The sequence below is a fragment of the Tenrec ecaudatus genome, chromosome 8 (genome assembly GCF_050624435.1).
Source record: "Tenrec ecaudatus isolate mTenEca1 chromosome 8, mTenEca1.hap1, whole genome shotgun sequence".
Taxonomy (NCBI): Eukaryota; Metazoa; Chordata; class Mammalia; order Afrosoricida; family Tenrecidae; genus Tenrec; species Tenrec ecaudatus.
This window is the reverse complement of record NC_134537.1, coordinates 47,297,175-47,312,416: the sequence shown is the minus strand read 5'-3', so window position 1 is coordinate 47,312,416 and position 15,242 is coordinate 47,297,175. Positions and strand designations below refer to the sequence as shown.

At 43.9% G+C, this 15,242-nt stretch overlaps 1 protein-coding gene across 1 annotated transcript; it reads right to left on the bottom strand.

Moving 5' to 3' along the window:
- Positions 1 to 422: 422 nt before the first annotated feature.
- LRRC58 (leucine rich repeat containing 58) lies at positions 423 to 14,565 on the bottom strand. Its single transcript, XM_075556359.1, has 4 exons — positions 13,828 to 14,565; positions 8,286 to 8,414; positions 6,844 to 7,121; positions 423 to 4,855 (listed from the first exon to the last, which is right to left on the bottom strand). The coding sequence occupies exons 1-4, from the start codon at positions 14,325 to 14,327 to the stop codon at positions 4,647 to 4,649; spliced, it is 1,116 nt and encodes a 371-aa protein (XP_075412474.1). The 5' UTR covers positions 14,328 to 14,565; the 3' UTR covers positions 423 to 4,646.
- Positions 14,566 to 15,242: the final 677 nt, after the last annotated feature.

Genomic DNA, 15,242 nt, shown 5'->3' with positions numbered 1-15,242 from the left:
AATGTTAGAATCCAGTACTGGTACTAGATAATTTTTCCTTATAAAACACACTCTTTCACTTGTTTTATTTCAGGGGGCAGCTGAACCTTGTAGCTGTGACCTTCTGTGACAGTGAGAACATTAAGGGGTTCCATCCCCAGAGGCCTTAGATTCGCAGATGCTGAGGCCCTCCTTCGGGAGTCTCTTGGGATCAGTCCTTCTCCCTCAACTCCCGAGTCCTCAGGCTGTCTCGAACACTCCTGGCTCACCTCGCTTAAGGCACACACCTGCTTCCTGACAACAGTGAAGCCACTGCTGCCAGTAGAGCACGAATATAACGAAAACACAAAAATGGCTACAGCAATGGCGTTCCTTAATGTGACACCGGTTGTCAAGGTTCGTATAGAGAATGTGAAGATGAAGTTCTTCTCTTTTACACAATGTGAATCAGAACTCGGTATTTATTATAGATCAGCGGTCTTCAAACTTTTTAAACAGGGGACTGGACTAATTAAAAAACAAAACAAAACTATGAACAAATTCCTATGCACATATCTTATTTTTCAGTAAAAAAACTAACGGGGCAGAAACACCCGGCGGGCCGGATAAATGTCCTTCGGGCCGTAGGGCCTAAAATATATACATAATTGTACTATCACGTACCCAGCACAACTTAAAAGCACACTATTTTAGATAACTGGGTACTAGTATCTGTGTGGCATAATACAATCTCTGCTCTGAATGAGGAAGGTGTTAACTCCAGACCAAACGCACAGCTGGTGCCCAAGTCTGGCTCATAGCAACTTCAAACCCCAGAGTAGGGTTTCCAAGACTGTTCTTTATAGGAACAAACAGCCTCATCTTTTGTTTTTCCTTCAGAACGGCCTAAACCAATGCTTATCCTACACCACCACCAGGGCACCCTAAATTCAAGCTCAACTCAAAAATCACAGCTATTGAGTTGATTGTAACTCATAGCGACCCTACGGGGCAGGGTAGAACTGCCCCTCTGAGTTTCCAAGGGAGTAGAAAGCCTGCCTTTCTCCCATGGAGTGGTTGGTGGTTTCAAACTGCTGACCTAACACATAACCCACTAAATGCAGCATAACTAATTTACATGCACATATTATAACTGATAAAAACTTTGATTCAGGTATAGCAATTATTAGCTACTTATGTAAAAAGTTATTGCTAAAATACTTTAAAAGGTCAAACTGTATCTCTACTAACTATTTGCTCAGTTTCCTTCCCCAACCCTTTTTAATTTACACTGTAAAAGGGGTGAGGAGGCCTGCTGAACCACAAATTCCAGACTAATGAGCATGCCTCTCTCCCACTGCGGATCAAGGTAGGTCATTAGGAGGTCCAGTAGGACCTTGCTGATATTTTAATCTCCCAGTAGACAAAGTGAATAAATCTGGTGACAGAGGCCTTCAAATGGTAGTCAGTGGGCCACTTAAAAACTTAATTTGGATTGTTTTAAAATTACTTTGTGGGCTTTCTGGCTCTGGGCCACCCCTGGGATTCTACGAATGTTCTTTCCCTGTCCTTGGAGGCTGCTACAGACGTCTTTCATGTAACACTCTGCAGTGTTACCATGCACTGGGTATGGACTGCTTTTTAAGCTTTTATCTACAAACCCACAAAATGTCCTTTACCTTGAGGTATCCTTTACAAAGCAAGTCTCTATTTTTAAATTTGGTAAATTTAAAAGTCCCAAATATCAGGAACTATAGAATAAGAGAGACCTCTGGCACACATTTACATATAAGAATGATCACCTGGGATCTATTTTAACAAGTCAAAAACTGAAATACCAAAGCGTCCTGGCAAGCTTGTCCTGAGGTTAGCTAATCCCTGGCACTGTGGACATTCTGTATTGTCTTCCTATTGCCTAGGCGCTATCCCGCTGACACAGTCAGCTGACACAGCCACTGAGAGAAATACTCTGAGTGTATGCTGTATCTATCCCAATTTCAAATATCTGTACTAAAAACTCCATTCTAAAAATATTAATGCTTTGGTCCACAGTTTCAGTTGATAAAATCATCCAAGAGTGGGATAAAAATCTTATTTCATTATGAAAAATAGGCTTTGGCGTTTTCTTTTAAATCACTAAAAAAACAAAAACAAAGCAGGTGATGTTTATTAACTGTAGTTTAGACACAAACATGTGACTTAGCAACTCAAGAGAAAGGCTATCATTCTACATACAGTCTGTGGTTTGGGAGTCCATATTCTGGTTTCCTTATTACCCCATCCCATTATTAACATGGAAGGGAGGGATGGAGGAAGGGGAAAGGAAGGAAGAAAAATAGGAAAGACTATTAGCAGCTTTTGTAAAAAGTTAGGTCAAAGATTAAAAAACAAAACAAAACCCTAACAGCTAAAATATAGATGTCATTCAAAGGCACCAAAGTTGGTTACACACAGATTATAGACTTTCAACTGTTCAGAGAGCCACACATTCATTCTGTTGAGAAACCCTACAGTATAAATCTACATTGTAGAGCAAAGGCTACAGAAACAAAGGAAGCTCGTTCCGGTTGCACCTGCCTACATCTATCCAAGTTCAGCGCACACAATCTTCAGAGGAAGCTGCAGGTGCTTATGTAAGCTTAAAGCAGAATGCTTACAGACTTCACCCAGAGACTCTCTCCGAGCACCCACATGGAGAGTAAACATAAACACATTTAAAACTGACAAGCCTGGTCACCAGAATTTGTGTGTTACTATGTGCACATACATTATTCATTTTCTATGAAACTACTTCATGTATCTTAACCAAGTCATCTACTTCCAAACTATTTTGCGTTTGTCACGTAAGCACTGTCTAAGTCATCTTTACCTTTCATAAACTGGTGGTTTGCAGTTTACTGTGGCTCAAATGGGGCAGCAAAGTAGTCTTACTTTTTATCACTTCCATTTTATGATGCAATTACTCAGGTGCTGTTCACCAGGCATTAGAAATACACTAGGTTACCTCTAAACAGAAATTTCTGAATCAAAGGAAGACTCTTCATACAATATAAACAAAGTGAAGTGATTCACTATAGCAGCGATTCACAACTGCAGTTCATGAAACTCATGGTTTCATGGACACACACACACACACACTCCAAACTATTCTACATTACACTTTCCTCTAAAATATGGTACACAGATGAAAAATATAAAATACAAGTATATAACATTATCCTACAACAATCTAGATGTGTGATCTAGACATCTGGGCAACAGAATGGTGTCCCCTAGTCTGCAAGGCCACCAAGTCAGAAATCAGGCCATCTGATCTACTGCATGCCAGGGCTGTCCATTACGGGATGAGCCACACTTACCAACAAGCCACTGTGTTATTATGTGCCGATTAGTTAATTATTGCTCTTCTGTGCTGTCTATTTTATCTTGTAATACCAACTTAGATTGTACTATTATTCAATTTGTACTACACATTAAACACAAAAATTTGGTAATTTCTTATAGCAATCTGTGAAACATTTTCTGCTGTATTTTTATGGAGTTTTCTATACCATCGATGCATTCTTTTCAAAATTATTTTTCGATGCATTATTTTCAATAGGTATTCCATGGTTAAAATCAGTTGTGGAGACAAACTGACTCCTGCCCCTAATTTTTTTGGCTAGTTGTACTAGTCTAGTGAGTTAAAAGTCGTATCAGAAAAGTGACAGTTCTGTTGACTGGCACAGGCAAACGTCAGAGCTCACGATTAAAAGTGTTACATACATTTTCTTGCTTATTTCCTCTCTTGTAGTGTTTGGGTGCATGTACCCTAAACCTTTCTCCTGTAAACTGGTGTTCTCCCTCATGATGAACACATGGGTCAAGACCGTGGCTTCCCAGAAAGTGTCCAAAGTGATTCGCTTGCAGAGAATTTGCTTGATGTTTCAAAAATCACACGAAGCTAAGGCGCAGGTGCTCAGATGGCGGACACAGTGGATGCTGACCTAGTTCTAGTAAAGCGCACTTTAAAGTGTTCTGCATAGTACATCAGGTTACAGGCAGCTCAGGCATTTTCTTCTTGAAAAAGGTTCTCTGTCTTTATGAGGAATAAGGCACTACACTAACAGCCCTTGCTGGCTTGCTGTAACAAGAACCATGTAGAGAACCATGTAGAATAAAGGAGGACTGAAGAGCTTTACTGTCCCATACAGAAGTGATATTCCTTACTTTACCACAGTACTTCAGGAAGATGGAGGTCCTATGTAACCATCTCTGGGTTTATCTGAATAGCACTATAATTTAGATACATGCCCAGTACAAGAAGGGTGGTAACATTTTTTTCATGACTCAGAGTTCAACCTAAACCCAAGGCCAACTCTGGAACTATGTACAGCTCTCTCTCGTCATTTCAACTGCCATGAGCCACGGCTTAATACAGCACTGCTCCAAACGTCTCATTCTGCGGGGTGATTTCTGCAAAATTTGAGTGAATATGAAAATCAACCAAATTTGAAACTGCCATTCAGAGACAATTATATTCAAGGAACACAAACATGGAGTTGGATTGTTGCGGAGAGAGTAGCTGAAACACAAAATCTTTTACATCCTCGCCAGTACATACACAGACATTCAGGATGAAAACGAGGTGAGGGTCTAGTGGACTTCACACTCTATTTTCCTCTCAAATCGCAGTCTTTGGCAGTCTTTCAGCCAAGCAGAACCTTCTGCATCCTGTGCGCAGCGACACTCGCTTCATCTTCCGAGTCGGACTCGCTCTGGGAGGTGGAGCTGTGCGAGGCTGAGCTGCAAGGGGACGAGCATTCTGGGGAACACAAGTAATGCATCAGCGGCAGGCGGTACTTCCCACAGAAGTCCACAAATTTAATCTGTCGCACACAGCAGTCAAAGTAGACGCCTGCAGAGAAGAAGAAACACAAAGTCATCATTACAAGGTAAAGAACAAGTTTCTTTTCTACCCTTTCTCCAGAATCCTGCAGAAATGGTATAAAAACGCTTCTCTTTTGTTGACTCGGGCAGAAGCAGCAGTGGCTTCCACAGCTGTCTACCGTACGAGGTCTTCAGCTCCTGACTCACAGCACCATGAAGGACAAGGAGAACCTCCCCTACAGCTCCATCTCTCTCCTGAGGAGCAGCTGATGGTTTCAAAGTGCAAACCTGTGAAGCACAACCCCACGCGTAACGACTGTGCCATGTAGAGTTAGATGCTTTAAAAAAAAAAAAATCAAGCGTTGTCCGGCAGTTCTCAACCTGTGGGTCTAGACCCCTTTGGGGTCGCCCGATTCCTAATGGTAGCAAAATGACAGTGACGAAAAAAATTTGATGGTTGGGGGTCACCAAAACATGAACTGTATGAAAGGGCCGCACCATTAGGAAGGCTGAGACCCCCGCTCTAGTCAGACTGAGCCGCCAGCAGATTCCCTATAGCCACAGGCAAGAGTCCCGATCAGCCTTACTACCAGGTAGAGACCACTGTAATGATGATTATGCAGGATCACGCTGACCGCCCTATGGAAGTGACCTGAATTTTTTCTGGGTACAAGTATCTCTTACTGGTTCCAAGACAGAAATTTCTTCCCTGACTTTCTGAATGTTGATGGGAGTCATTATTTGTATTTTTGTCTTTGTACTATTATGATTTTATCCTTACTACCTTAGTGAGATTTTGTTTTTTATTGTTTTCTGTTGGGTCTCCTGGCTGTGAAGTGGGTACATAATAACGGCTATAGGGAATGCAGGGGGGGTTGGTGAGAGGGAAAGGGGGTTCATGAGCAAATAATGGTTGCGGGAAGGCAAAGGGAGCACAAGCATGGACTGTGCTTACCTAACTCATTTTATAGGTGATGTCACCAAGGGGTGGGGGTGGGGAGCAATTGGAATGCTTTAAAATCGATGTGGTAATGATTGTACAATTCTTGATTTGATTGAACAACTGAACTACTGAATTGCATGATATATAAACTATGTGCCAATAAATCTATTGGAAAAAATCTACCAAACATCTTAGTTAAGATTAGTTAATAGTTAAAAGATTAGTTAATAATTAGTTCAAAATTGACAGCAAGGTGAGAGCTTACAGCATTCCTCTTACTTTTTGGGAAGTCGAAATTAAAAGAAACAAAAGTCATTTTACACTTGCATAGACTCCAAATCAGCTTCACAAAGTCCCATTTGCCTCATACACAATTTGTGTATTAAAAAGAATATTCAATTGACCTTGATCTCCCTATGAGATAACGGTCCAGAGTCCCGGAAGCAGTGCCAAGTCATGGTTCAAGACCTATTTCAAGAGCCAAGTCATCTTTTCCAGAGCTCATTAAATGAAGTCCTCCTACGCTGATTTCCAACAGAATGTTGACGTCCTTAGGACACTTCCCTTCCATGGTCTATTTAATTCTCTCTAAATGCTCTACCTCAGGAACTACTGAGCTAGGGATATCAAGTTATATAAAGTTCCAGGGACATCCCCATTCAATATCCATTCAGCCTACTTTCATACACTTTAAATCATTCTCTATAAAGGTACATCTGAGAAAATGTCTTTTAAATAAATATAAAAAGTATCTCAACATCTGAAACCCTTTTAACACAATTAGGTGTTTATGCTCCCTCTCATTTACCATTTTACTTTATTATCTCGCTTCTCTGACCAAGGATGAGACACGCTGGGTATTCTTCCCCATGCATAAGCCCTCAAGTATTGTGCAAAGAGGTTTTAAAAAATAAAAGGTGAGTTAACTGCCTTATTTTGTGATAAAAGGCTAAAAAAAAAAAAAAAGAAGAAATAGAAACAGAGATTACCTCTGGAGAAAATTAAGAGAATTATGACCAACATTTTAAAAACCTGCTAAATGTGTACAAAATATAAACAGTGAATTAACTTACCTCCACACTTTGGGTTTGGACAATTGCTGGCTAAACTCAAGTATCTGAGAAGATTCTCAGGAAGATCATAGGGAGTGTAGGAAACATTCCGGGTTTTAATAGTCCGTGCAGCTAATTCCAGGAGAGTTGGGGGGTCATAGGTTAAATCTCTAACAAAACGGACAACTAACGGATTTCCTCGTAAACTCAGCTCTTCCAAATGAATAAGGTTGAGGATCTCTCGAGGCAGGTACGTCAGCAAGTTATTGTGAAGACTTAGTGAACGAAGCGAATGCAACCTGGAATCAATGCAGTGCAAAAATCAGTGACAGTAGCAGCATCGTTATACAGAAAGGGGAGCGTTCTCCTTTAGAAATCTTTGTACGTAGGTATGTATGTATATATGCATATGTATGTATAAAGAGCCTGACTTCCTCATAACAATGAATAATTAAGATTATGGAAAATTAAGATTGTAGAATGCAGGTTTATAAATGCCCATGAATTTTCCAAAACCATCGAACCAAACCCAGTGCCACTTAGAGTGAGCCCAAAGGAGGGGGGAAACTTCCATGGAGGGTTTTCAAAGTTGTAACCTTTATGGAAATAGGCTATGTTCCTAGGAAGTACTTGGGGGGGTTAAAACACCCAACCCCTTGGTTAGCTGACAAGAGTTTAACCACTGACCACTAGGCTCCAAATACAGCCCCAAACCCAAATGGCAAACACACTGCTGTTGCATTGATAATGACTCCTAATCACCCTTTATCAGATTTTCAAGACTGTACATCTTTATGGGACCAGACTGCCTTATGGGAGAAAGCTGGGAACATCTTTCTCCAGTGGTCAGTGAGTCGGTTTAAACCACCAACTTTATGTGTGCTTAGCAGCTCAACCACTACCCACAGCCTCACCAAAAAAACCCACCAACCTCACTGCCATCAAATTGATTCCGACTCCTAACAACCCTGTAACACAGGGTAGAACTGCCCCAGGGGGTTCTGAGACTGTACCTACCTATTTACCAGTGCAGAAAGCCTCATCTTTCTCCCATGGAGCAGCTAGTGGTTTCGAACTGATGAACTTGCCATTAGCAGTCCAACTTGAAATCACTATACCTCCAGGGCTCCTTAGTTGCTCGATTTGGGGTCATCACCCCCTTTTTAATATGCTATTTGATGTAAAGGATCCTTCATATCAAATATAAAGGTACTAAAAATCATATAAGACTATAGAAATTAATGCCAAATTCATGTTTCAGTTTTGATTACAGCAAACAAGCCAAACAGGTATTTTGAATAACCAGATTGTTCAAAAATAAACATAAGCAAACTAAGTGCACAGCAAAGCTGAGAGCTATAATTCCCATCATTTATCTCCATACATCCAACCTGCAGGGGAGGGGAGGGTATAATTCTCAGGTATGGATTTCGGTGTCTCCAGCAACACCTGAGAGGACTCACTGTGAGAGTTGAGGAGGCACACTTTGGATCTTGTTGTCACATAACACCAAGTAATTCAGAGACGGCAGATTGGCTAATTCGGGTGGGATTTCTTTGATGAAATTTCCTCCGAGATATAAACACTCTAAACTGCAAAAGAGAAATGAACAAGAGCAAAAAGAGAAGTAAATAAAAGTAGGACAACATATCAAGTTACCTTTTCAACAATGAATACATTTCATCATTCAGCAAATGTTCCATTTAGAATTTTTTATTGATAATTGGTCTCTAAAGAAATAATGCAATCTTTAAGAATGGTATTTCTACAGCAATGACAGGTAATATCACACAAAGTAAGGCCAAAAAGGTACAGATCAGCATGGAAAAATCAAATTAAACAGATAATCCACAATTGAAACAGGAGCTGAAACAGAAACCGCGGTAGGTCTGACTGGGAAAGGCTCCTCGAAAGTGCTGTGACTTCAGCTGAGCTTTGAGGCCTGCAGTTCAAACTTGTGGATCTACTTTCTGTGTCTCAACACTTACTGCAGCCTAGCCACTTCTTTATTTTGGGAATACATTCCAGGGCTGCCTCAGTGAGGTCACTCTGGCTGGCTTCAGTTTACCATTTAGTCAATTTAGTGAAGCAGGTCAGAGACTCTAATTGGGGTTGTCATAATTGTCAGCTTAAAAATTTCCAATTCTTTTTCATTGGTGAAGCTAGGTAATATTTTAAGCCCTTTTCAGAATCCCTAATCATATATATTCTCTCTACTACAATTTTTTTCATTGTTGAATTTCCTGTGTGAGTTTCCTAATCTCATCCGTCCCTAAATATGTGGTGGTGAATTTTCAATTTAAAATGTTATATTAAAAAAAAAGACCAATAATACTTTTCTCCTTTTTCTGATTCTATAGAGCGTTCAAGATTGCATCTCTCTTTGGGTTTACCATGCTTAGTAAAAGTAAAAACAAACAAACAAACCGAACTCACTGACATTCAGTCAACACTGACTCAGTGAGCCCTGTGGGTTCCAGACAGTAACTGGTGACAGGAGCAGAAAGTCCAGGCTTTCTCCTATAGAGATACTGGTGGTTTTGAACTGCTGACCATGTGGATTGTAACCACCACACCACCAGGGTTCCCTAGTAAGAATAAGGAGACGACTTAAATTCTAACTACCTCAGACTCATTCTTCCCTTCTTCGCTCTTTCCCTCCTCTCCACTAGGCACTATTCCAAGTGTTTCGTTTTCTTTCAGAGGTTTCCCTGTCGCAGACCTCAAGTGTCTGGTCACAAGACTAAACCACGAGTGCTCAGGCACTGCTGCGAGGGCCCTTGGCTCAGCGATCCTACGGCTATGGCCTAAGGACCTGAGATCAACAAAATAAATTAGTACTCGGTTACTCATTAGTCCCATTTTCAGTGATAAGAAACTCATACAGACCACTGTGAATCTAAATAACAGAAAGCTATCATAGAAAAGGAACTATTTTATTGAGACTATCTGGGAAAAGAGGTAAGCATTCTAAGAAGTTCTTTTAATAACAGATTCAATATTTAACTAACTTACAACAGTGTCTAGTGTAGGAGAAAAAGAAAGAAGAGAGAAGAAACAGAAGGGTGATTCTTGGTACACACTATCCTCTCTATCAGCTTATGTCAGGAACCAAGAAAAACTGGCTTCTGGTGGTCAGATACCAATCAATGTCTCCTGTCAGTGTTATGAAAATGGGTATTGGGGGGTAGGGGACGGGTGCACAGTTAGAAAGGATCCGAAACTTTAGTAGTTACTAAGGTGACTTTGGCAGGGAAGGATCAATGTTCTAGGATATAAGTGAAGCACAATTTGGGAAATTGTATAAATGGACTTCACAACTGATGTATCAAACTATTAAACAAAGTACACCATCAGCATACCTTTCAGGCTAATAACTTACTTTGGAACTCAAATAATTTCCCAAGTTCTAGAGACTTGAACCTTTTGAAGACTTATGGGAATTAATTTCTCAAACACACACTGAATCCAAATAAATTGTTTAATAAGGAGAAAAATATATTGTTGAATTTGCAGCAAAGCTGTAGTGTTTAAAAGCTCTTGAACTTCTGTTAATCAGGCTTGAAGCAATTCTATTCTTTGACTGTTCGGCTAATACAGAAAACAGGAAAATCATTCACTAAATTTATAGAACTCTTTCCTATTAACAGACAAACCATCAACTTGCTTCTGGAAAAGTATGTCACCTCAGCCATCCTGAAGGGCGCCAACTACAAGAGAGCACAGGCCAGAGACATACTGACACTAGATGCTGAGTCCCGAGTGTCAATCGACTTTAACTGCATGTATAAGTAGAACATGTTTTGTTTCTCTAGCCAAGTTAAAAATGACTTTAAATATAATAGAGATCTACCATAGTACTATATTATGGTTGATTAGAAGGAGATAGGATTAAAGTGAGACAGGGATATGCACAGAACAAAACCACTGCCATCGAGCTGATTCCAACTCATAGGACAGAACAGAACTGCTCACAGGATTTCCAATGCTCTGTGTAATCTTTATGGAACCGGCAGACAGAGCTTCCTCTTCCTCAGATGCCAGCTTCTCAGATGATTTGCTCAGCATGGTGGAAGGATTCCACCCTGACTCCCACCATCCTTGATTTTAAGCCATGCAGTATTTATTCCCTTGTTCTGTTTGAAAAACTGGCCCCTGTTCTATAGACACGCTCCGAACAAGCATAATTCAGTGTTCTGGAATGTTCACTGTTCCCACTGTTATCCATAGTTTGTTATGATCCATACAGTCCAATGAGTCTGAATAGTCAATAAAACATAAGTAAACAACAAAGATCCATTTGACACCAGCAATAATACCCCCTCATTCCATGTCCTCTTCTGAATCCAGCTTATATTCCTTGCTAATGTTACTTCTACAACCATTTTTGAATTATCTTCAGCAAAATTTTACTTACATGTGATAGCAGTAATATTGTTTTTAAAATGTCTGCATTGTGTTGGGTCGCTTTTCTTTGGAACGGACACAAACATGGTAAGTTTGGTTGGCCAGTAACTGCTCCCAAATTTCTTGGCATAAACTAGAACACTTCTAGCACTGCATCAGTTTGTTGAAACATTTTGATTTGTATTCGGCCAATTTCTAAAACTTTGTTTTTGGCCAATGCCTGGACTACAAACCAATATACCTGAAGCACACAGGACAGCACCTGATGCATGGTAAAACGCACGGTAAATGCCAAACCCATGACATCAAGTTAATTTCGACTCCTATCGACCCCACAGGCCAGAGCAGAACTGCTCCCTGGAATTTCTGAGACCTTAAATCTTTCCTGGAGCAGAAAGCCTCACTTTCCCCATCAGAGTGGCAGGGGTTCAACTTGTTGACTTTGTAGCTGATAGCCCAATACCCACTATGCCTCCAGCCACCAGGGCTCCTTTTGACACCGGTATGGACTCAGTGACATAGGCTCGATGGATTAGTGAAGGGCATTTTGTCCAACAGCCAAATTTACAAATTAGAAACTTCTAGTGGGAAGATGTCAGGTGGATGGCCTGTGGCAGAGACACTCAAGAGTTCTTATTCCCAGGCCAAGATTCTTTTAACTACGCTAAACGCAGAGATTTTCTCTAGCTCTAACATTCCGTAAAGGAAAGTACTTTACAGATGGATGACTTTTTCCACTTTGGAATTTTCCCACTCCCCTCCAGGGGATGTCTAAAGGACTCTCATTATCATACATCTCCACTGCCTCCATCCATTTAACTCAACATATAGGGCATATAAATGAGGAACTTCCATAAGGTCAATGCAGTGGCACAAGCAAGAAGTGCAGAGGGAGTACAGGTTAGGCAATAAAGGTAGAGAGTCCAGAGAGCAGTAACGGTAAAGCATACTAAACCAGCCCTTGAGGTAAGATGAACATGCCAGATGCAGGAACATGCCAGGCCATGGGAACCACACACGTGCAGAGAGGCAATCATCCAGCAAACCAATTGGTGTGAGCGCATACATGGAGCTGTGAAAATGCATGGCTCGCTGAGCTCCTCAAATACGATTGTTGATATTGCTGCAGAAAAAGGGCAGCTGGAAAAGTTAACTGAACACTGTGCTAGATTCAGACAAGTGCTTTGACCTACGGGCAGAGAGACTGAGGGCTGCTGAGCCACGAAGCGACCACCTCCGATTGCGGGCGAGTACTACCAAAGTTGGGTTGTGTGTCACCTGGGCCAGGCCAGGATTTCCTGGTTCGGCAGTTGATCCTAGACACTTTGGACGTGTTGCTAGAAGGCCATTCCCTTGAAAAGGGCATCATGCTTGGTAGACGGATAGTGGGGGTGAGGGCGGGGAGAGGGAGGATGGATGGACAGTGTCCGTAACAATGGACTCAACCAACACAGCAGTGAGGCTGGCGTGCAGCATTTCCTTCTGTTGTCCGAGCAGCATTTCCTTCTGTTGTCCATGGGGTTGATGGCACCTAACAACCACCCCACCCTCCACCCCCCACCCCCCCTACATGATGTGACCTAACATAGCGTAATCAACTCTACAGACACCAAAGGGGGGATGATCCACACAAAAGGAAGGGGAGGGATTGGGGGCACACATGTGACAAGATGGGTGGATCCTCGATTCAGGATGGCAGCCTAATTTTGGATGTTACTGGGCAGGTTTGACCTGTTCTCTGGCTCACCATAGAAACCACTATTAGTAGGGTGTAAACCCACCCTACAGGAGCCAGACTAATGGCTGTTATCCTTTAGGGAGAAGTAGCCCATTGTCCTTAATAGCAGGGAGTGGGCCCTAGCTGTGGTGGGATCAGACAGTAGTCTGGCAACTGACTGCTTTCAGGGAGGATGTCTCCTAAGCATCTGACCTCCCACCATATACTGGCAAATAGCCTCTAATGTTTGGCATGTCTTTGAGGGAAACAAAGCTGGGGGACAGTCTCTTTATAATCTCACAGGCATATTATCTGCTTCTACAACTCTGTGGGCCATTTTCCTGACATCAGTCACTCATTCTCTATATGTGAGTGTGTATGTATAATATGTGTGTGTGCGTGTGATGATTTTGCTTCTCCAGAGAATCTAGTCTAACACAAGTACCTACTCAATTTGGATCACTACCCTAGACCCAAGAAAAGAGGCACAAATATTGCCTAGAGAATCGGCATGGGGCAAGCGTACTGGACCAAATTCATCATAACACGACAGTCACCACAAATCCCTGAGATGGCTGGGCAGCACTAAGTACCAAACAGCGTGAGCCTGGAAAAAGTTAGTTGCAAGATAAATGACCGTAGTTAAAAGCCAGGCTCCGGGGCCTCCACACGCTGCTATAGCGCCAATGCTGAAACCCCGTGTGGGTTTCGGAGACTGTAACTGTTTAGGGGTGTAGAAAGCCCAGTCTTTCTCCGGCAGAGCTGCTGGTGGTTTTGAACAGCCGAACCACGCGGATCGTACCCACTACCCTACCCAGGGAGCCTGGATCTCAATCACCCCCGGTCGCGCTCATTCCCCCACCGGACCTCCCCAGCCTCACCTCTGCAGGCTCTCGATCTCGGCAGGGATGCTCTGCAGCTGGTTGCCACCCAGACTGAGGGTCTGCAGAGCGCGCAGCTCCAGCAGCGACGCGGGCACCTCCTGGAAGCAGTTGCCGCTCAGGTTGAGCACCTGGAGGCTGCGGCAGAGCGACGACTGCGCCAGGCCTTTGGGCAGCGAGCCGGGCCCGCCGAGTCGGTTGTTCTTGGCCAGCAGCGTGCGCAGGCCGCGCAGCGCCAGCAGCTCCGGTCCGAGCGCGGTCAGCGCGTTGCCGCTCACGTCCAGCAGCTGGAGGCGCTGGAAGCCGCAGCCCAGCGCCCGCGGCAGCGACGCCAGCCGGTTGTGCGGCAGCAGGAGCCGCAGCAGCGGGTCCCGCGCGCCGCGCCGCTCCTCGGCCCGCGCCTCCAGCTCCGTCTCCAGCGTCTCGAGGGGCACGCTGAGGCGGGACAGGTACAGCTCGGCCTCCCCGGCCGCGGCCACCAGGGCTGCGGCCTCCTCCATCCGGGCCGCCGCCCGGCCCTGGAATGGGCCTAGCGCCGCCCGGAGCCGGGGGCGGGAGCCGCCGCGCCCCGGAACCTCAACTGCGGGCTGCGTCGGAAGTGGCCTCGCGGCCGAGTCTCGCGATGCAGGCCTCGGCTGCGCGCGCCGCCTGGGCGCCGGGACGCCGGGGATGCGGGGCGCGGGCGCAGCTGCGCGGGGCCGGCGGCCGCGCCGTTCCCCGGGCGCCTGCGGCTGGGGCGGGCCGCGCTCTGGTCTCCCCCGAGACCGGCCGGGTCGCCGGGGCCAGGCCACCTCCACGCGGCTCGTGATTGGTCCTCGCCCGGATCACGTGGCACCGCCCCCTGGTTCTGGGAAGCGCGGCCCCGCCCTGTCCGAAGCTGTCTGCGTGAACTTGGGAAGCTCAGGCCTGCTCCATCTGTTCGCTCCCCAGAGGCACTGCTGGTCGAGAGCGGTGTAAATTACGGAAATGGATTTCTTCGGCTAGACCAATACTAATGACCGAATGCTGTTGTCAGTTCTTTCTGCGCTGAGTTGACGTTTTTAATGACATCCGTGGTCAAGGTCCACAAGCCTTTAAAATTTTTTTTTAACTTTTCGCTCTTTATTTTCTACTTCATTCTCCCCCAAAAGCTATGGACAGATGTTCACAAACGGGTACTAACACAGTATTGTTACGAAAACACTAGAAAAACGACCAAAGCAGCGACCACACTTGATATGATGAAAACAACAGCACGTGTTCTGAGGCGGTGCTTTGTTGTAACTGGGCGGTGATGACGGCTCTGTCTGGGGCGCGTTAGAAAGTTCAGACAGTACATTCTTACAGAATTTTAGCCTTGGGTATAATGACACATGTAAGCTGGACTTGCAAAAGAGGGGTTTTTCCTCCTGCTATTGCATTTTTCAAAACTTTTA